This window comes from Helicoverpa armigera, chromosome 4 (genome assembly GCF_030705265.1).
Source record: "Helicoverpa armigera isolate CAAS_96S chromosome 4, ASM3070526v1, whole genome shotgun sequence".
NCBI classification, from domain to species: Eukaryota; Metazoa; Arthropoda; class Insecta; order Lepidoptera; family Noctuidae; genus Helicoverpa; species Helicoverpa armigera.
The window spans coordinates 8,912,185-8,931,052 of record NC_087123.1 but is presented as its reverse complement, the minus strand read 5'-3'; the positions used below and the strand labels follow the sequence as shown (position 1 = coordinate 8,931,052).

The 18,868-nt window shown below is 36.6% G+C and overlaps 3 protein-coding genes across 4 annotated transcripts; 2 read left to right on the top strand and 1 right to left on the bottom strand.

Moving 5' to 3' along the window:
* Window positions 1–664: 664 nt before the first annotated feature.
* LOC110374810 (transcription elongation factor 1 homolog) lies at window positions 665–1,274 on the top strand. Its single transcript, XM_064034341.1, has 3 exons — window positions 665–671; window positions 784–838; window positions 913–1,274. Exons 1-3 carry the CDS (start codon window positions 665–667, stop codon window positions 1,043–1,045), a joined length of 195 nt encoding a protein of 64 aa, XP_063890411.1. The 3' UTR covers window positions 1,046–1,274.
* A 2-nt stretch (window positions 1,275–1,276) lies between these two features.
* Window positions 1,277–12,491, bottom strand: LOC110374809 (vesicle-fusing ATPase 1). The gene is made up of 15 exons (XM_049846920.2): window positions 12,287–12,491; window positions 11,747–11,835; window positions 11,117–11,246; window positions 10,720–10,805; window positions 10,159–10,304; window positions 9,750–9,888; window positions 9,051–9,193; window positions 8,526–8,725; window positions 8,163–8,295; window positions 7,710–7,912; window positions 7,024–7,345; window positions 6,542–6,699; window positions 5,838–6,022; window positions 5,193–5,351; window positions 1,277–4,133 (listed from the first exon to the last, which is right to left on the bottom strand). The coding sequence occupies exons 1-15, from the start codon at window positions 12,296–12,298 to the stop codon at window positions 3,998–4,000; spliced, it is 2,241 nt and encodes a 746-aa protein (XP_049702877.1). The 5' UTR covers window positions 12,299–12,491; the 3' UTR covers window positions 1,277–3,997.
* A 256-nt stretch (window positions 12,492–12,747) lies between these two features.
* LOC110374813 (calcium homeostasis endoplasmic reticulum protein) lies at window positions 12,748–18,754 on the top strand. Of its 2 annotated transcripts, XM_021332694.3 has the most exons (14): window positions 12,748–13,011; window positions 13,086–13,256; window positions 13,357–13,646; window positions 14,045–14,207; window positions 14,413–14,560; window positions 14,998–15,074; window positions 15,250–15,448; window positions 15,522–16,083; window positions 16,226–16,359; window positions 16,683–16,850; window positions 17,105–17,229; window positions 17,720–17,849; window positions 18,277–18,446; window positions 18,541–18,754. In XM_021332694.3, the coding sequence occupies exons 1-14, from the start codon at window positions 12,987–12,989 to the stop codon at window positions 18,642–18,644; spliced, it is 2,466 nt and encodes an 821-aa protein (XP_021188369.3). In that variant the 5' UTR covers window positions 12,748–12,986; the 3' UTR covers window positions 18,645–18,754. The 2 variants fall into 2 exon arrangements, with proteins under 2 accessions (XP_021188369.3, XP_021188370.3); XM_021332695.3 differs by lacking the exon at window positions 12,748–13,011 and having other exon boundaries at window positions 13,116–13,256; window positions 13,446–13,646.
* Window positions 18,755–18,868: the final 114 nt, after the last annotated feature.

Here is an 18,868-nt window from a genome sequence, read left to right as displayed (position 1 = left end):
GTGTATGTTTTTGTGTGATGCTATGGTGCGTTCAAATTAAGTAGTAAAAAAGTAATTTGGTCGCGTTCCGTCATAAAACTTTTTCGAAAAATCCTCCAATTCCCTCCAAGCCAATTTTTTATCCCCCCGCTGTTCCCCCCAAAGGATTTCACTCCCCAAAAAATCCCCCGTGGACAGAAAATACCCCCAAGTTTGGGGGGAATCCCCCCCATCTGGCATCACTGGACGAGAGACAGACAGATAGACATATACCAGAGACTAGTATTCCAAAGACAACTAAACTCTTGCCGTTTCACGGTCCCCGCGCGCGTAGATAGTGCATCATGGAATACATAAGGGAGTTTATAGAGGGATTATGTATATGGGGAAAGGACCTACATAAAAAGACGAAATAGTGTGAGACACCTTACACATTCTACTCCGCCTAACATTTAGGGCTTTTGTTTTTAAATATAGAATCGATAGAATCGTCGAGTGGCGATATGCTCTGTGGTCTTGACCAGATGATGTCAATGTCAATAAATTGACATCGTTGTTCGGCAATCGGCAGTGGTGGTGTTTTGGGTCTCAAATTCTAACAACAAAGTACATTTTCTCGCATTTTTCTTTAATCAGTGCAGTAAGTAATTTAGTTTATAATAAATTGATCCATAATTGTGAAATTATGAACAGTGAGGTGCCTAAATAAGTTAATAATCGTCCGGAATAATGATTAATTTTTGAAAAAAAATCTTTCAGGCATGGGTCGAAAGTAAAAACGATTGAAAAGCGATTGAACCATAGATCAGCAGTTCAACTGCCCGTTTTGTAACCACGAAAAGTCCTGCGAAGTGAAAATGTATGTATTTGACCGATGACAAATTGCTTACGTATTTTGAGAACCACTGATTGAAACGTGTATATTTTTTCCAGGGATCGGGCTCGGAATACGGCACGGATACAATGTCGAGTTTGTTTAGAAGACTTTCAGACGACAACAAACGTGTTATCGGAGCCTATAGACGTTTATAACGATTGGGTAGATGCATGCGAAAGCGCTAACTAGTTTTATGACATTGGTTACTTTAAGTTATAATAATAATCTCGCAATGTTTAAGTCTGCTGTAGAAGCATTTTCAAGCTTAAGTTCGTAATTATATGTGATAATATGTATCAATGTCTTATTACTATTATTAACTATTTACTGGTGATATTATACCTTGTGACGAGCAACATATGAAGTATTTTGTAATGATGTGTCAAAAACGATATGGAAAATAAACACTGAAAGAACATCTTGTTTGTCAATCACTTTATTTACCAACAATAAAGCTTACAGGATTATGTGACACAGCCACTGTAAACAATGTTCCTATTGCAGTTAAAAACAGAATATTTCATCATCTCATGAATGATTTAGATTAGATTTATTTGATTTCATCTAGGATCATAACATCAATGTTCTAACAATTTAGTACTCAGTATCAAATAACATTTTTGTTTACAACAATAACCATTTTATTGCTCAAAAAGAAATACATAACATAAATTATTTTATCTTACAGAAAAAGTTTAGATAATTTTCTGTCACATGATTGTGGGGACTGTCTAGTCTCTTATGTAGTAACACCAATACTTATTAAATGCAGTATAATTTTCTGGAACATTCAGTCCAGGAGCTTTGTCCCATATACCATTTACAATTCCACATAATTCATATATTTTTTACATACAGAAGAAAATATATGCATTGCGATAAGTATTAATAAAAGCTCTAATGCTAATTCATGACCTAAAAGCTTTATCAAGATATAAGAATTTTTCACAAAAGTTATTTATATTTTTATATAATTGAGATTATGTATTTCTATAACACATACACTGACTTGTTTTGAATGTGTGAGTGGAATGTTTTATCCTAGATCAAAGACAATAACAATGCATCTATCCTGTAGAATGTAACAATAAATAACTACAAATGTATAGCAACAATATTATAGCTATTTTCATTTAAATATTAGATTTTTTTTTTATTAACGATCATGAACGCAACATTTAGTTATAATGCGCTCGCGCTACTATTACTTTGTATTAAATATTTGCCACCTACATAACATTTATGTAGAGGTGATTTTGCCATATTCCTGATAAGAATCCTTTAACAATCCAATGATTACATTGATATTCCAAATAGTGTTCGTTAATTGACGGTAAAATTTACTACATGTGCAGGTAAGTACTTAAACTTTAATTGTACTAATGCTCCAAGACAAAGCTTCGAGTCCTACTGAGTTATAACAACAATATTCCTCAAATGTTCCGTTATTCATACATATAATACTACATACTTCATTGACATTATCAATATCATTCCCTTACAGCTATCAATATTACACATTGATCAAAATATCCCTATTTAAGTATTAACACAATAGACAGCGTCAAGCTGCATCACATTTCAATAACAAATTGAAATAAATAAAAAAATCACTCTATAAAAATAATATAATACATTGTAGTTAATTGAGCTATTGCCTAGACTTACAACCCAGGGATGTCTGTAACCATGTCATTGTTCACGTTAAACTGGATACTTACTAAATTGCACGCGCTATGGAAACATTTTGACATATTTACATAAAGTCTACTGAGTAGTTAAACTATAACAATTGTTTATAGAGACATGACATGGTTACGAGAGCCGCATACCACCGAGCCCCTCTGTGCACAAGCTGTGTTAAGAAGGTATATAAGGTGTCAGAATAGCTCGCACTAAAAGTTCACCACACTGGCGTACTAAAACTGGACCTACATTAATCAAATCCGTCAATAATTCAATTGGAATGTGGTTTTGGTTCAAAATGATAAATATAAAAAAATAACCATTCATAATTTTTATGCAACGTCAAACAGCAATCTGCATTACACATGTTAAAATTCACATAGCGTTACGAGTTAGAAATATCCACAGAGAAGCACAAATAGTTAAAATGCAAAAGTCTCTTTATTATAGGTACTTTCGTTAGGTAATCGAATGTTAAAATTTGCCCATGTCTATAAAAGAGTCGTACTGTAAATCGTAGCCGTCGCCTATAGAACTATCGTCTGGAGAAACGTTAGTAAAGCTTATAAGATGTTGGACTGGATGGTCCATATCGCACGTCGCTGTATTGTCTGAGTCATCGGAACTATCACTGTTACTGTCGATGTACTCATACAGCCTCGTGGTCTCGGCTGCGATGCTACAAACGTCAGACATCTCATACGAACTCATTGGCGTCGATGTTTTCTCAATATTGATCGCGTCAAACGAGCCCGAAAGTAATGCGTCTTCAATCGGAACCGTTTCGAAATGAGATGAACAAGCTTCCTCAGTGAAGCGACCAGAATCACCGATTTCAGACACATTAGGCGATAGAGTTTCATCGATGGCTAACGTTACACATTCACTTTGTATGTGAGAAGGGTCATCGACGTCTTGAAAACTTATGAGGGGAATGTCGATTTTAGGAAGGTCTTCAACAATATCTTTGGAGAGGGAAACTGAATTGTCATCTGATAGATCTCCTTCAGCGTTGAGCGTTACAGAGTCGTAGTTGAGATCTTTCTCGATATTCAATGGCTCTAAGTCATCCACGCACTTGGTGGAGTCATCACTGCTATCAGACACTATTAACTCTAAACTCCTATCCAAAATACCGGTGTCTGTGCAAGTAGACATTTCATCTTCGAAAACAATTTCTACACTCCTAATCCTCATGAGAGGCATTTTAGAGGGTGATATTTCGTTGCCTTTGGCTGTCAGACCTTTTATATGATGACTAGTATCGAGTAACGACTCGGTGCATTCGCTGATTTCGTCGTAATCGATTTCGTAGCTTCTGAGATCGGAAACGCAAGGTGAGCTCTCCGTAACTTTGACGTGTTGAGGTTTAGATGTAGAGATATGTGCATTAGTGTGATCGGGTGAGGGCGATAGTGTGGTATGCGCATGTTGTCCCTAAGGTTGCAATGATTCTTATTGTACATTGGTGCCCAAGTCTAGGCCGCCCTCCTCCTGCATTTTCGTGAGGAACTTGAACACTCTGTACTCTTCATCAGTTTGTTTCACCATGTCGATTAACGCTAGCAGCTTCTTGATGCCAATGAAGATCCTGGGAAACAAATAATAGATTTATAGATAAAAATTGCCTCGTAACTTGATATATAGAAGAGTCCTTGGCATACCTACCTACTATACTAAATGGTGATTTGGAGTACCTACCTATGGCCACATCTACTAACATACCTACCTGCTATTTTTGTGATGTCTTACCTTATTTACCCAAAGTTCGAACTCCGATATACAACAAATCAGGCTCATACATAGTACAAAAATTGAATAGAAAACCACCAAACCAAACGCAAAATAATTTGTAAAAAAATAAATAAAAATAAAATAAGAAAAATAGTTTAAATAGTAGCTCGAAGAAATTCAATGGCTAACTACATAATCGCACCTTGGCTTAGCCGCGGCCAAAGCAATTTCTTCTTCAGTGGGCTGAGACGCATTGCTCAGGAACTTTCGAAGTTGCTTCATACGGGAAGGTCTATAATAAACAGGACAAGATTTTCATGTCCAGTATTGGTTTTGTGCCCGAAATTGTTGAGAAGACGACACTCAAAGATGTCAAGTAGCAAACACGCTGTGTCTGGAACTAAATCATCCTTAACTTTTTCACTCTAAATAACCAGCTGTTCAGATTAAAGAAGAATTTTGAAGTATTTTTTCCAAACCAATAATAAGGAAACCCTGTATATGTGGGGGACAAGGAGGTTTATGACGCAGATACTTACTGAATGTTGTTCAGCAAACTCATACACCAAACTATTCTTAGCTACGACTACTATTCCTTACTAACAACAAACCTTTTCTTGTCGTTTTCATCACACATCACCCTTATTTTCATCAACAGAACCCTTATTTTTGCAGCGATTTCACACTACCGGATTTCGCGCGTATACTTTTGCTGTTTCTACGCGCACCATTCTGAGCCAAAAATTCTGTTGCGCGGTTTTAAACGTCATCTATTGCACCGGTACTTGTCATTTAATCGACTGGGCGATGCCGCGCGAAAAAATCGTGCAAAAAACCCGCTAGTGTGAAATCACTCATACAGTATGTTCAAAATATTAACATTAACCTGTATATATAAAAAAACAGTTAAACCTACCTAGCTCCTCGAATATCATGTTGGATCTTCTGCAGGTCTTTCTTGGAGAATGCATCGCTCTCTTCAAGTACCGCCATCACGTGCTCGGGTTGCGATAAGTTCGGTACGTGAAGTACGCCCGTGAATGCTGACAGCATCTCCATGTCTTCCAGGACTTGTCTGGTGGTGGAAAATAATTGGTGAGTCGATAATTTTGTTACTAGGTATAAGGGCTACAGTAGAAAGGGGAAAGACTTGAGATTGGAAGGAAATTATTATATGTCGGTGGAATCGAAGTATCTTCTCGAAAGATATAAAATACCTATAAGTCATTTCAAAGGAGGCCAAAAAGCCCTATTTACCCACGACGGAACGGAGCCGGTATATGCCTTTAGGGTGAGAGATGTGCGTTTGTGTTTGTGTGTGCGTTTTTTAAGTTCAATTTTACAGAGGATATCTCTCGAAACTCCCAATCCCAAAGACTGCTAGCGTTGGTCGAAATGATCATGTAATAGGTAGGATTATTTTCTTTAAAAATAAACAAAGCACCAAATTTCGAATGACCCAGGAAAGGCGAGAATCAGCTATTGCTTTAAGTTGCATAAACGTATCTATTATATTCGCAATTTCAGCAAGTACATTATGTTCACTAATTAATAATATTACCTCCGACTGCTCGTACAAAGAATAAGCAGTTTCCGTCCCTTAGGTGGTTGTTTCTTCAGTAACACGAGAAGCGCTTGCAATGTCAGGTTGGAATACCGTGGCCCAATAGGACCGTAGTCCAGTAGACGCTCGATATTGTCCACTAGGATGCAAGACAGACTTGAGCGGTAGGCGTCGTCGAAATACTGGGGACAAAAGAGTTATGCAGTCAATGTTACTTAAATATGTGCCATAACAAAAGGAAATTCATTCAAAAAAAATAATTAATTTCGAACTACGTACGTGTACGTTTACTTTGAATTTTCACGTTAATTTTTCTAGGTAAGTAAACAGTTATTTTAAGGCAAACGGATTTTTCTGTTGTCGTGTGAATGAAAATGGGTCTTATTTTTTAATTTATTGTCAACTCCACAATTTGAAACAGTAGACAACATAATTAAATCTAGACTATTTTAAGAAGCACACAATAAACATTATGTCAAATCAAATCATTTATTCATTTTCCAAAGTTCACATTAAAGTACTGCGACAGCTGTATTTACCTCTCGCTCATACACTATAGCACATGAGCGAGGGTTGAATACAGCTGTCGCGATTTCTAATCCCATTCTTTATCGGCACGGGTTGTAAGTAAGTGAGCTATGTGAACAATTTTAAGCTCAAGGTTAGATTTCTTTGATATTTGCTAGCAACCAAAATCTTACCTTTCTGATCTGTAGACATTTAGAGGACTCCGTGAAGCCGACCATGTCTTCTGGTGAGCAAACCTTCACGAAGGGGAAATCTGACAGTTTGGCCAGTTCCGCGGCTAAAGCGGTCTTACCGCTGTTTGGTGGACCTTCTAGCAGCACTGATACTAAACCTGTATACAAATGTAGCTCACTTAGAACCAAAACCTAACAACCAGTTACAGAGGGGTATAGGGTTGCAGGGGTAACTGGGGATGAGGAGGTCAGATAGGCAGTCACTCCATGTAAAATACTGGTACTCAGCTGCATTCGGTTAAACTGGGAGCCGACTCCAACATAGTTGGGAAACCGCTAGGCAGATTTAGGCCCAATTTTATTATGTTTTATAAAAAGGACACATAAGAAAATTGTAGCTTTATTGGGAATAGAATGTATCAGATAAAAAATCCAATAAGATTATTACCAGAAACAAAAAATAAATGTAACTTGTTTCTTACCGCTAGCCTCAGTAGCCCTAGCCTGCTGAATATAAAGCTGTCCATCTTCAAGCAACGATGACACGGGGCTGCCCCAATTGATAATACCACGGCTCAAGAAATGTTCCAAAGCTTCGGCCGCAGTACCAAAAGCAGGTTTGATATCATTCTCAAGGGCATGGAGAAAGTCTCCCCTTTCTACCATGAGTTTCTCCATAGCTTCTGGATCAACTTCCACTTTACTTGAAGCTTTGATAAGACGGTTCATGGCTGTGGATTGGGCGGCGCGAACGAGACCTTCTAGTTCGGCGCCTGAGAAGTTCTTTGTGAGTGCTGCTAGTTCCTAAAAAGTGGTAAGCAGGTATTAGAGTCGGTCTTTACAGTACTTTGAGAAGTAAATACCTGTAGATCGGGTAGTAATGCCTTATATATCTTTACTGAATAGTCGATGCAGCGTGACTTATAATCGATTAGCAGTATGACTTATAAACGATTCGGCCGGACAGTCTATGCTATTTACCATTATAAAAGACTAAGTTAGAATACATATAATAATTTTGAATTATTTATTTATTTATTTACAGGAGTTTTCCAATAAAACAGCAAAAATCAGTCTTCCTAGGTTTACCGCCATTGCGACTCAAAAGACCAAAATGAGTACTGTACCTAATAACTCGTAAGATGCGTTTTTTTTTACAAATACAAACCTTAGAATCAACATCCTCAGCAATCTTCTTATACTCCTTCATACGTTTAGTGTGGATGTTCAGGATCTGAACTCTGCCATTCTCATCAGGTAGACCGATTTCCATCTGCACTTCCAATCGACCGGGTCGCATCAACGCCTCGTCAATCATGTCGCGACGATTCGTCATACCAATGACCAGAATATTGTTGAGTTGGTCCACACCTAAAATGGGTGATTTTATTGAGCTTTCTATTTCAAATGAGGGATGAGAAATGTACATAAAGGTTCATCTTTCGTTGTCAATATAGATTTTAACAGGACATGTCTTTGGCACATTTGGGTAAACCTTGAGTCTTGGTAAGTAAGGCACTACAAACCAAACATACATTTTTTTTCAGAAAGATTGAACTTGTCGGGTACGATTTTTTCAGGCGTACCATCAGACTTGTCATAAGTACATTTTCTTGCTTACCATCAATCTTTGAGAGCAACTGGTTGACGACGGTATCGTGGACGCCCGTGTTGCCTCCCACGGAACCTCTCGCTTTGCAAATGGCGTCGATTTCGTCAAAGATGATAATGTGAAGACCACTGTTTGGTCCACACTGCAAGAACAACATTATGTAAGTTAATGGAAACTCCAACAAGCTGAAATATTTATACTGAGAAGAACATATTTCTGTAATGAAAATTTTAAGAGCAAAAATGCTCAATGCTTAGAAAAAAAGTGTGCAATCTTCTGTCCCTAACAAGAATAGCATTACAGTGTTATGTTCAACATTAGCATACCCTTCTAAGCTCAAAAAGTTGGATCAAACATTTGACCAAAACTTACCCTCTTCTCTTCCTCTTCAGCATCAGCGAACAACCGACGAATATTGGCCTCACTTTCACCAACATATTTGTCCAAGATTTGCGGACCGTTTACAATCTTAGGCTCGCGGGCATTCAACATCTTTCCGATCTGACGCGCCATCAAAGTTTTACCAGTACCGGGAGGACCGTACAGTAGAATACCCTTGACGTGTTTGCAACCTATAATATTTTGAAATTATAGAGCATTCATAAAAAATACTAAAAATTCCAGATAAGTAATAGAAAGTATTTGTTGTAACATTTAAATGTGGACGATAAATAAATAAATAGGAAGAAAACATGCTGCACCAATCCCAAATAAAATGGGATAACGGCAGGCACCATTACATTGCATGACAAATTAAATGTACCTAATATGTGTTTTTGTAGGTACATAAACAAACAGGGCAAGTCTCTCAGCGTCATTTTATTGTATTTGCCCTATTCGTAACATTACTGATATACTTGTGACTTGTATTGCCTAATAAAACGTTTTACAACTTACCTAATTGCTCCACAACTTCGGGCGGGAACACTCGAGAAGCGAAAGCACGTCGGAAGATAGCGTTGAACTCTCTATCCAGACCACCGATACCCATCTTGCCGAAATCCCAATCAGGATTGATGATGGACTGACGTGGCTGTTTCCTACATTAAAAATATATAGTGGTAAGACTGCATAGTTCTCAAAATTTTAGTCATTGAGCAAATGGGGCAGAAGCCAATTATAGGTATCCTAGGCTGATGGGGCTACGAAAGAGTTACCGCGGCCCTGGTATACAAAGGGCTCCAAAAAAAGTGGTGGGTTTTAAACTTTACATTTGACATGCCACCTAAAAAAAATGTTTGTAGGATTCCTACCAGTACAGTCAACTTCAGTTCAACTGTTAACAGTTGTATAGGAAAATACTTTTTTACAGATTGACTCCATCCAAAGGTTGTCTGAAAGAGGTCAGTTTTAGTGATAAGACCGCCTATTGTACTTGTCTACTACTTGTTTGTTATGTCCTTCTATGTTTGTTATTAGTGTACAATAAAGAATATTCTATTCTATTCTATCGTACTTATTACTATTGAGTTAAGGTACATGACAGTTACCATTGATGTGCGGTCTACCATACGACTCAAAGGACCAAAATTAATGTAATGTTGTAAGAGTTTGCGTTTTTCTGACAAATGACTGTAGTAACGAATTTACACTTACCCCTTAGCCTTGCCGACTAAGTTAAGAGAGGAGTTTTCAGCTTTATCAAACTGTATGTTGCCATCAGGTAGTAGACGGCCCATTCTTACGCGACGAGGTACGGCGTTCGCACCAGCGGCTAAAGCTTGGACATCCACAGCTATAATAAATACACATAATATGGATTTTTGCATGATTCCAACTAGATATATGTTTATAAGTATCTCTATGTAATGAAAGTGAAAATAAATGTTATAATGTTCCGTGAAGTGGGCGTATTTGAAGTGTATGCGAGCTTACAATGAGTTTTATTGACTTCAAATTAATCTATTAGCAAACAACATTTTTGATGATGGAAAGATTAAAAAAATTGAGTATTCTCTTTTTGTTGGTTGTAAGAAAGAAGGATTTTAAAATAAAAAGTTCTTACCTTCAAGATTCTTGACAATCAATGACAGAACTTTCTTGTCCTGGAAGGCGAAAGCCAACTGCTGACCCACAGTGAAGATCTGATTGGAGAACTGGATCAAGAAGTCGCGAGCCATTTGCTCAGAATCGTAAGGCTCCATGGATGTACTGAGAAAAAGCAATAAAATTAATTATATATCTAGACAAAAAAAAATTTAGATGTGTTATTTCTGTAATCCTTTTAGGATTTCATTTTGGAGATTATAAAATATTGATTGTTCCTTTCATTCTGCTTTACTTGTTGTGGTTCTAAATCAACAATATAGAGGTATAATTTTGTCTGGACAAGTAACATATCTGTTTTTTAGTATCCAGTGTAAGTAGCCCATTTTTTTTTTCAGAAAGAATAATCATTTGATTCATCAATATTTTCGTTATCAATCAAAATCTTAGATATGATATTGAATCTCAATAGTACCAAAATTTACATCAGTTTTTCATACACATCATCACTACATATGACATCAGTCTAATACCATGAACTACAGATGAGTCACATAATTAGATTATTGCAGATACTCACGTTTTCTTCAACATGAAGTCTGCTTCCAGGGTCACGCTGCACAAGCACTCGGCATTCTGAGCCTTGAAGGGCTTTACATCAATCGGCTGCAGATAATAGTTAAAATTATATTTACAGTGTATACAATGTACAAAGTATTTAAAATCATTATTATTCATAAGACATAACAAGAAGTGTGACAGACATTTAGTTAGACATTTGGATTAGTTATTTTTGTCAATTAGTGCATCATCGGCACAATGAATAACTTGGGCCAGCCCAAAATAATTAATATCAAAATCAGAATTGAGTATCAAATTCGAAATTTTCAACTGGCACACATATAGAAGATTATACCAACTTTCTGATGAAATATTGCATTTATAGATACAACTGTTATCATAAGTCAAGAGCCTACCTGTCCAATTGATAGAGTAGCCCATTTTCTCTGTGGGGCAGAGAATCCCACAGTGCCACGATCCACGCCACTGTAGAATCTAATACTGAAGACAAAATGCTGAGACGGCCCTGTGGAGATTTCTATGTGCCTGCAAAATATGATTATAGATATATTTAACGATACCAGCATTCTTAAAAATACTTGGTCCTGTGAAGATGAAAGGAAAAAATAATTGACAACAACCAGATTTATAGTGGAATCACACACTGTTATATCAATAATTTCAATGGATTTAAGATCAAAACTACATCAAGAACAATTTGTGAAAGCAAGTCGTAGAATACAGTTGCATCACTGACTGTTTACAGATGTGTGCTAAATTATGACAGTTTTAGAACACTCATAAATGTGATTTATATCTAGCTGCTGTGGAAAGTCTTTACAGTACATAAATTGCACATGCACATTAGTAGATACAGCCAAAGTAATGCTTATTGTTTATATTAAGCCTGTTAACTAGTGTGATACATCATTTAAAAGGTCTAAACAAGCCCTAAACTTTGACAAATTGTTATGCTGACATACATAATGTTTATGTGTTAGGGCATGATTAATATTTAATTTTGTAAATGATGAAATAAAACTTACTTGACATCGCTGTTGAAATCATCCGGGTTGATGAGAGCACAGTTTGTGATGGCCAGCTCGTCCGAAGGACATTTTGCTGCCTTCATCCGCTGCACAGAATAAAATATATTGTTCAAAATATTGTTAATAGAAAATGTGTTTCCTGACATGATAAGGCCACTTGTATTATTATACTTTCTGATAACAGGTTCATATGATTTTTTATTTCATTATTACGAGTAGATTGATTATAATTAATTGACTACTTTTACTCTAGCCTAATTAATACAGATGTAAACTATGATTAATTAACAAATGTTTTAGTTCAGTATTATGAGACAGAATGGTGATGATGACAGACTATACAGCATAATAGAGATCTGGGTTTTACTTCTAATTAGCTAAAATCAACCTTATGCAGGTGTTTCGTACAGATAAATTAATATTTGATATTGCAGACTCTAGAGAACTTATGCAGAGGAAAAGCAGAGATTGAGGAAAAACTTTCTGAGAGGATTATGGGGAGGTGTCTTAAGTAATAAGGTACGAAACATAACTTACCATTGCAGACATTATTACAAATGAATCGTTTTTATTTTTAAAGCACTATTTTGAGTTGTTCCTCAATTTTGACAAATGATTCACGTCGACTGATTTGACATCAGCCTATATACTGTGCCGTCACCGCTAAACAACGAATGACTGCATTGAATTATTTTGCCTGAGAATCCATTGGTCCAGCGATCAATATTTTCCCGACGGAGTGTTGCCATTCTCCAGATGCTGAAAAATAAGGATGACCTACTTGTACAGTTATCGATTTGTCGGTTTTTATTTGGCACCCACAATTTGAGATCACACATCCAAGCTTCGAACCAACCCCAAATTATCTGTAAACCCATCGTCCTTTCATAAACGCACCCTTTAAAGGTATTTATTCGATTATTTGATACAAATAATTAAAACTATCATTGAAAAAGTTACCGGTATCGGTTATTCTGTACGAACTCGCCCCTCCCTATTCCCTCCCCCCTCCCTAAAATTATTACAAATGGCCGAAAAAATTTGGATCGTTCGTTGTCCAAGAAATGATATGTTTTCAATTTAGTGTTATCACATAAAAATAACAGTGTGTTATAACATTATTACACAGGAAAAGTAACTTTCTATAATGTGATGCTCATAATTATAAAAATTACGTTAAGACTAAAAGCGTAGAAAAAGATATTTTCTACTAACATAACCTTAATTTACTACAAAAATGGAGCTTCCGCAGCCGCCACAAGGTACGCCTTAATTCAATCAAATATATGCTCTGTATACTCGTGCCGCAGTAGCTAAAAATAATCTATATTTCTAGACCAAGACCTACGCAACATAATTGACAAACTTGCCCAGTTTGTCGCAAGAAATGGACCAGAATTTGAAAAAATGACGAAGAACAAGCAAAAAAATAACCCGAAATTCAGCTTTCTCTATGGCGGAGACTACTTCAACTACTACCAGTACAAAGTGACGACGGAGCAAGCAAGTAAGCATAATGAAATGACGATGGAAGACTTTTGTAATATTCCAATGATCGCTGATTGAGTGTTGTTATAACCGATTAAGTGAACCTCCGCTGTTTATAGTTCTAAAGCAATCGGCCGGTGGCCAGCCGGCTCCTGCTCCCGCCGGGGCTTATATGGCACAGAACAGGCAATATGTAATGCCCCAACAGGCCGGAGCGACTCCCGCTCAGCTGGGCCTAGCGGCGTCGATGGCAGTGGCGCCCGCGCTCCAGCAGTGGCTGGCGGCCAACTCGGCGCCGCCCGCCACGCCGCAGCTCGCCCATCATGACCTCGACAACCTCACAGCACAGATCAACATGCTCAAAGAGCAAATAACTCAATCTGAGAATAATCTTAATGCTCAACACACAGTAAGTTTGTACTACTCTTGATTAAGTAACATGCATAATTGCATACATTATATAAACATTACATACCAATTTGAAGAGAACTTGAGTTCATATTCTTAACTAGATTCAATTGCATACTATTATTTTGTTGTTATGAATTAATTAATCTGATTAAGCTGTATTATAAATCCTATATTTATTTCCAGGCTGTCATATTTTAGGCTGGTCCACCAAATTATGTGTACTTACTTTATTTCTATTTGATCTTTCTAGTACAAAGCAAAAACTAATTTGTTTTTTTAATATTTCTCTGATTGGCACATTTTTTGGAATGTTTTGGAATTTTCATAATTTATTCTTATTTAAATTATACTTTTTCCTGATATAGGATGAAATACTAAGGTTTTAAAATGTTTTAGGTGTTGATCCAACAACAGCAAGCTAAAATCAACGAATTGGTGAGCAAGGCACAAGTAGAGACAATCCAGATGATGGCAGAGGACAACCATATCAGCCTCAGCGAGCTGGACAGCATTCTGCAGCCAATCATTGATACTTGCACTAAAGATAGCATTTCTTCAGGTGATTACACATTCTTTTACTAAAAAAGTTGTTCAAATTCAAATGACATTCAGCCCTGTATGAGTACATTCTTACATAAGCTTGTCATGGTTAAGTCAATAATTTATTCAGACTATATTTTTCCACTGACTAACCTATATCTCTCACTTCTATACCTCTATCTCAATTATATAAATAAGTTTTTGTTTCTAAATTCTGTACATAGGAAAAGGCTGGATATTACAACACGCGACATCACACGACGCCGGAAAAGTGATATCGCAGCATCTGCTCAGAAAAGTGACTCAACCTGGTGCAGCATTCACGCAGAAACTTCACATCATTTACCTGGTCAATGATGTTCTACACCATTGGTTAGTACCAATACTGGAGTTATTTACATCACAGTTTTCATTTGTTCATGTCCAGGGTCCTAACAAATTGGTTGATAACTTCAGTTAGTATTGCTTTCTAAGATCATTTATTAATTTGAGATTCTTGTTGATTTTCTGATCGAGATAGTATTCTTGTGTCGTTATTATTGTACTGTAATAGTTTGGTTCAGTCTAGTTGTGTTTTATGGTCTTTTAATTCTGTCAATTCACACATATTTACTTTAAAAAACTAAGCACTAAAAGATGGTAATTTGATTCATTTTCTTTACTTTTCCAAATATGATTATAGTGTGTTGGCACTACATAAACCATATTTATATTACAACATTTATTTATTCCTTTTAAAACTTGTGTTCCTCCCTTTACTCGTGTCATTATCAATTCGGTGTCTATGATGCTATTATTCCTAATTACAGTGCACGCAAAAACGCAGAAGATCTCAAGAAAAATTTGGAAAATGTGGTGGTTCCAATGTTTTGCAATGCCAGTATAGGTAACATATTTATAATAATGCCCTCAAGATGTAGGTCTCTTGTTCGATTGTGCATTCTCATCTTCAAGTTAAAGCATTTTTAGTACATCATCGCCTGTGGTTTGTGCCAGTCAGGTAACTTGCTTAGTGTCGGCCTGGCTCGTATGACAACTGTTTAATCATTTTACTGTTTCAGCTGTTACTGAAGAGCAGGAGGCTAAACTTAACAAGTTGCTGCGTCTCTGGGAATCCAAGTCTAACTATTTCGAGACTGCCGTCATTGAGAAAATGAAGAGTCCCACCAGTTCCTATCAAGAGTACCAGAACAATTTAATCTCACAGCACTCTAACGCTATTGCACATTTGACTCAGCAAACTAAATCCACATTTGAGAAGTAAGTATGATGTTTATGTAAAATTGTAATTTCCCAATGTATTTGCTAACAAAACATGTTTATGTTTTTTCAGCTATCAAACTCAGCACCAAGCTTTTGTTGCTCACACAATGCAACAAATTCAGCAATTAGAAATGCAGAAACATGCTATAGAAATACAGAACAGCCATGATCAGAATAAAGACAATGTACCTCAGAATAATATGCAAAACAATTTTCAAAATAACAGTTTCAATGACCAAAACTTTCCGCCGATGGGAGGCTATGAACCAAACTTTAATTCAAATAATCAGTATGGCAGCGAAAGTGGCGATAACTATGCTTCTAACAATAGTTTAAGTGGAAATGAAAATAGCTATGACAGTCAGACATTTGACCAAATCACTAGTCAGAAGAAGAACGAGATTATAGAAGAGCCTGATTTGTCAAATCTTCCAAATATAAATTTCTCCCAACCACCTCCGGGCTTCATACCTACTGAGAAACCACCACCATTAGCATTCCAAAATGGTCTTCCTGATCTAAGCAAGCCACCACCAGGATTCCCACCATTCCATGAAGTGAACAATGATGAGTTAATGCCATCTGTACCCTATTTTGAACTGCCTGCTGGTTTGATGGTCCCTCTCATTATGGTAAGTACATAAATATTATGAGGAACACTTGTTATTTTTGTATTTAAGAATAAGTCTTCCTTTGATAGGAAAATATAATAATAAGTCTTCCTCATCTATAACCGTAAGCAGTACTTCTACTAATAAGCTTGAATGATTTTAGTTGGAAGACGACAGATACAGACCCTTGGATCCAGCGAAAATTCGTCTTCCCCCTCCCGCCCCACCGAACGACAGACTATTGGCAGCTGTTGACGCGTTCTATGCATCACCTAACCACGAGCGGCCCAGAGACAAGTCAGTAACATTGCTAATTTGTAGTCAGTAAATCAATGTAATAAGAAAATGCTAGGATTTTGGTACTGTTATAATGGTTTCACGTCAGCATATTTTGCAGCTGAGTTTCTCCTATGCACAAAAAATATGTCTTGTCGTTGAGTGTTCGATAATCGTAAGATCTAAGGCCATGACTGCCCATGGAGCATTATTTCATGAAAGCATTTTCTACGCTACATGCAAACATTAGATAATAATTAACGATATACGCGTGAATGACCTGCATTTTACGTTAGTAATAAACTTTAATATTATTTTTTCAATATTTGTTGTTTTGTTGACAGTGAGGGCTGGGAGAAATTGGGCCTGTATGAATACTATAAAGCCAAGAATTCTGCTAGGAAGATGAAGGAAGAAGCAATAGCACAGGGCTTTCGAGACAAGTCTCGAACTCCCAGTCCTATTCCGAAAGACTTGCAGAAACAACCCACCCCACCTGGCAGAAGATACAGGTAATTTTTTAATCCTATAAGAATACTACTTGTACTTCAGTAATAAATAACGTTTAAGCTGTTTGATCTTAGCTTAATTATTCAAATTAAGTGGAAGGATAACAGGTAAACTCAATACTGCCTGCTATTTTATAAGGAATTTTAAATTCGACTTGGTTAGTGTAACTTAAAATTATCACTCTATATCAATATACCTCAATATTATCCATGTCTTGCTCTCATCATATTTTACAAGCATATTTATATGAACCTAGGTCAAAAAGTAAAACTCCAGAGAAGCCTTCGCCTACAAAGTCAAAGTCCAGATCACCATCACCAAGAAGAAAGTCAACGTCATCAACGTCGTGGAGAAGAGAACGAGAGAGAGATACAAGAGAAAGTATGTGTTTTTATACATATTTCCAAAGTAAAGAAAAAATTCAATAATTCTTGCTAGAAAAAGATGCAGGATTTTTCCAGTTTGAATCTGTTTTCATTAAGTTTAAACCACCTTTGTGGGTAGTGGAAACTCAGTACATTGGACCTTGGTTATTGTATGTATCTGATACATAGGTAGGTGCAACCAATAGAATAGTCACAACAACGTTATAAATAGCGTTATCACGACTTTTATAGACTTGATTGAAGTTCAAGTTTTACTGCTACGTCCATTACCATGTTTCGCTTTTACTAAATGGTCTATATCTATATATTGTTGAGGAGTTGAATTGGCCAAATTATCCTATGAAAACATCCAAATAAAGTAAAAAGAAAATGATGCCTTATTGGCCGATAGTATATACTGTTAGGCAAAAATTGATGTAAGAAAAGTAAATCGAATTGCCATTAGGGAATATGTTTTATAAATACTACATATGAAATATTCATAGGTCGACGGCGGTCCCGATCGAGGTCAAGGTCACGGTCACGCAGCAGATCAAGGGAACGGGACAGGCATCGGGAGTCACCGAGGTCGCGGCGCGTGGAACGTTCTAGATCTCCCACACCCCCTAGTTTCCTGTGAGTACATAATATATGATGATTGATGTTTTTCGGTGAATGTTGCTGTAATTGATTTATGGGTTAGTAAAACGCTCGTGCAACTAGCTTGATGTTTCGAAAGAGCTTTTATAGGCTTATATGAAATTAAAAAAAAAAAAACTTTGGCTTCACATACACAAAAATAAAAGGTTGAGTTATTAATGCACATACACATACATCTTTTTTGGATATGATACTTTATTCAATTCGTTTTGTTAATTGCCTGAATAATGCTTTTTAGTCTACGAATAAAATTATTATCAATCAGATTGTAAATAATGTGGAGGTACTATTCTCATTATATAGCCTATTTTTAGCATGTTTTTTGTGTTCCCATATCAATTTCACTATTTGTTTGATATTTTTAAGAAGATAAGAACATCTAAAGATTTTATTTATTTCTCAGTGGTGGTGCGTATCCAAGTACATCGACGTCAGGTTTGGACGCCAGCAACAAAGGTCACCAGCTGTTACAGAAGATGGGATGGAGCGCGGGAGGTTTGGGAGCCTCCGGTCAGGGTATCGCCGAGCCGATTAGCGGTGGCATCGTTCGAGATAGACAAGACCAGTATAAAGGTAAATAATTGAGTAAAGAAATAAGTGTTTACCATAATCTGTCACTCACTTCCAAGTTTGATTTGATTATTGTTATTGTTTTGTATTTTCGCAGGTGTAGGCGTAAACCTCAATGATCCCTATGAGAACTTCAGAAAGAACAAAGGTGCAGCATTTATAACGAGAATGAAGGAGAGAGCATTAGAGCGTTCATCGTGATCGCTAGTTGGACTCATGAATTGATGTAAATGTGTATGTACGCGATAGTGTGGATGGGATATGATTTATTTTATCTAAATCATCATAAATAAAGTTATATGAATTTTCAACTTCAGTTTTTTATTTCACTCAATGACTCTTGAAACATGCTGATGTAAGCAACCAATGAGGAGTCATCAACTTATATTCTGAGGATGCGCAAAGCCTTTGCGTAAGAAGTCTGC

Excerpts from the sequence above, each read along its gene's own strand:
- LOC110374810 (XM_064034341.1), top strand. Across the intron at positions 839-912 it reads AAGTCCTGCGAAGTGAAAAT|GGATCGGGCTCGGAATACGG; the intron begins GTATGTATTTGA and ends TATTTTTTCCAG.
- LOC110374809 (XM_049846920.2), bottom strand. Across the intron at positions 11,247-11,746 it reads GATTTCAACAGCGATGTCAA|GCACATAGAAATCTCCACAG; the intron begins GTAAGTTTTATT and ends CATATTTTGCAG. Across the intron at positions 5,352-5,837 it reads CTTTGTACGAGCAGTCGGAG|ACAAGTCCTGGAAGACATGG; the intron begins GTAATATTATTA and ends TTCCACCACCAG.
- LOC110374813 (XM_021332694.3), top strand. The coding sequence starts at position 12,987 with ATGGAGCTTCCGCAGCCGCCACAAG. Across the intron at positions 17,850-18,276 it reads CCCACACCCCCTAGTTTCCT|TGGTGGTGCGTATCCAAGTA; the intron begins GTGAGTACATAA and ends TTTATTTCTCAG. Across the intron at positions 18,447-18,540 it reads TAGACAAGACCAGTATAAAG|GTGTAGGCGTAAACCTCAAT; the intron begins GTAAATAATTGA and ends GTATTTTCGCAG.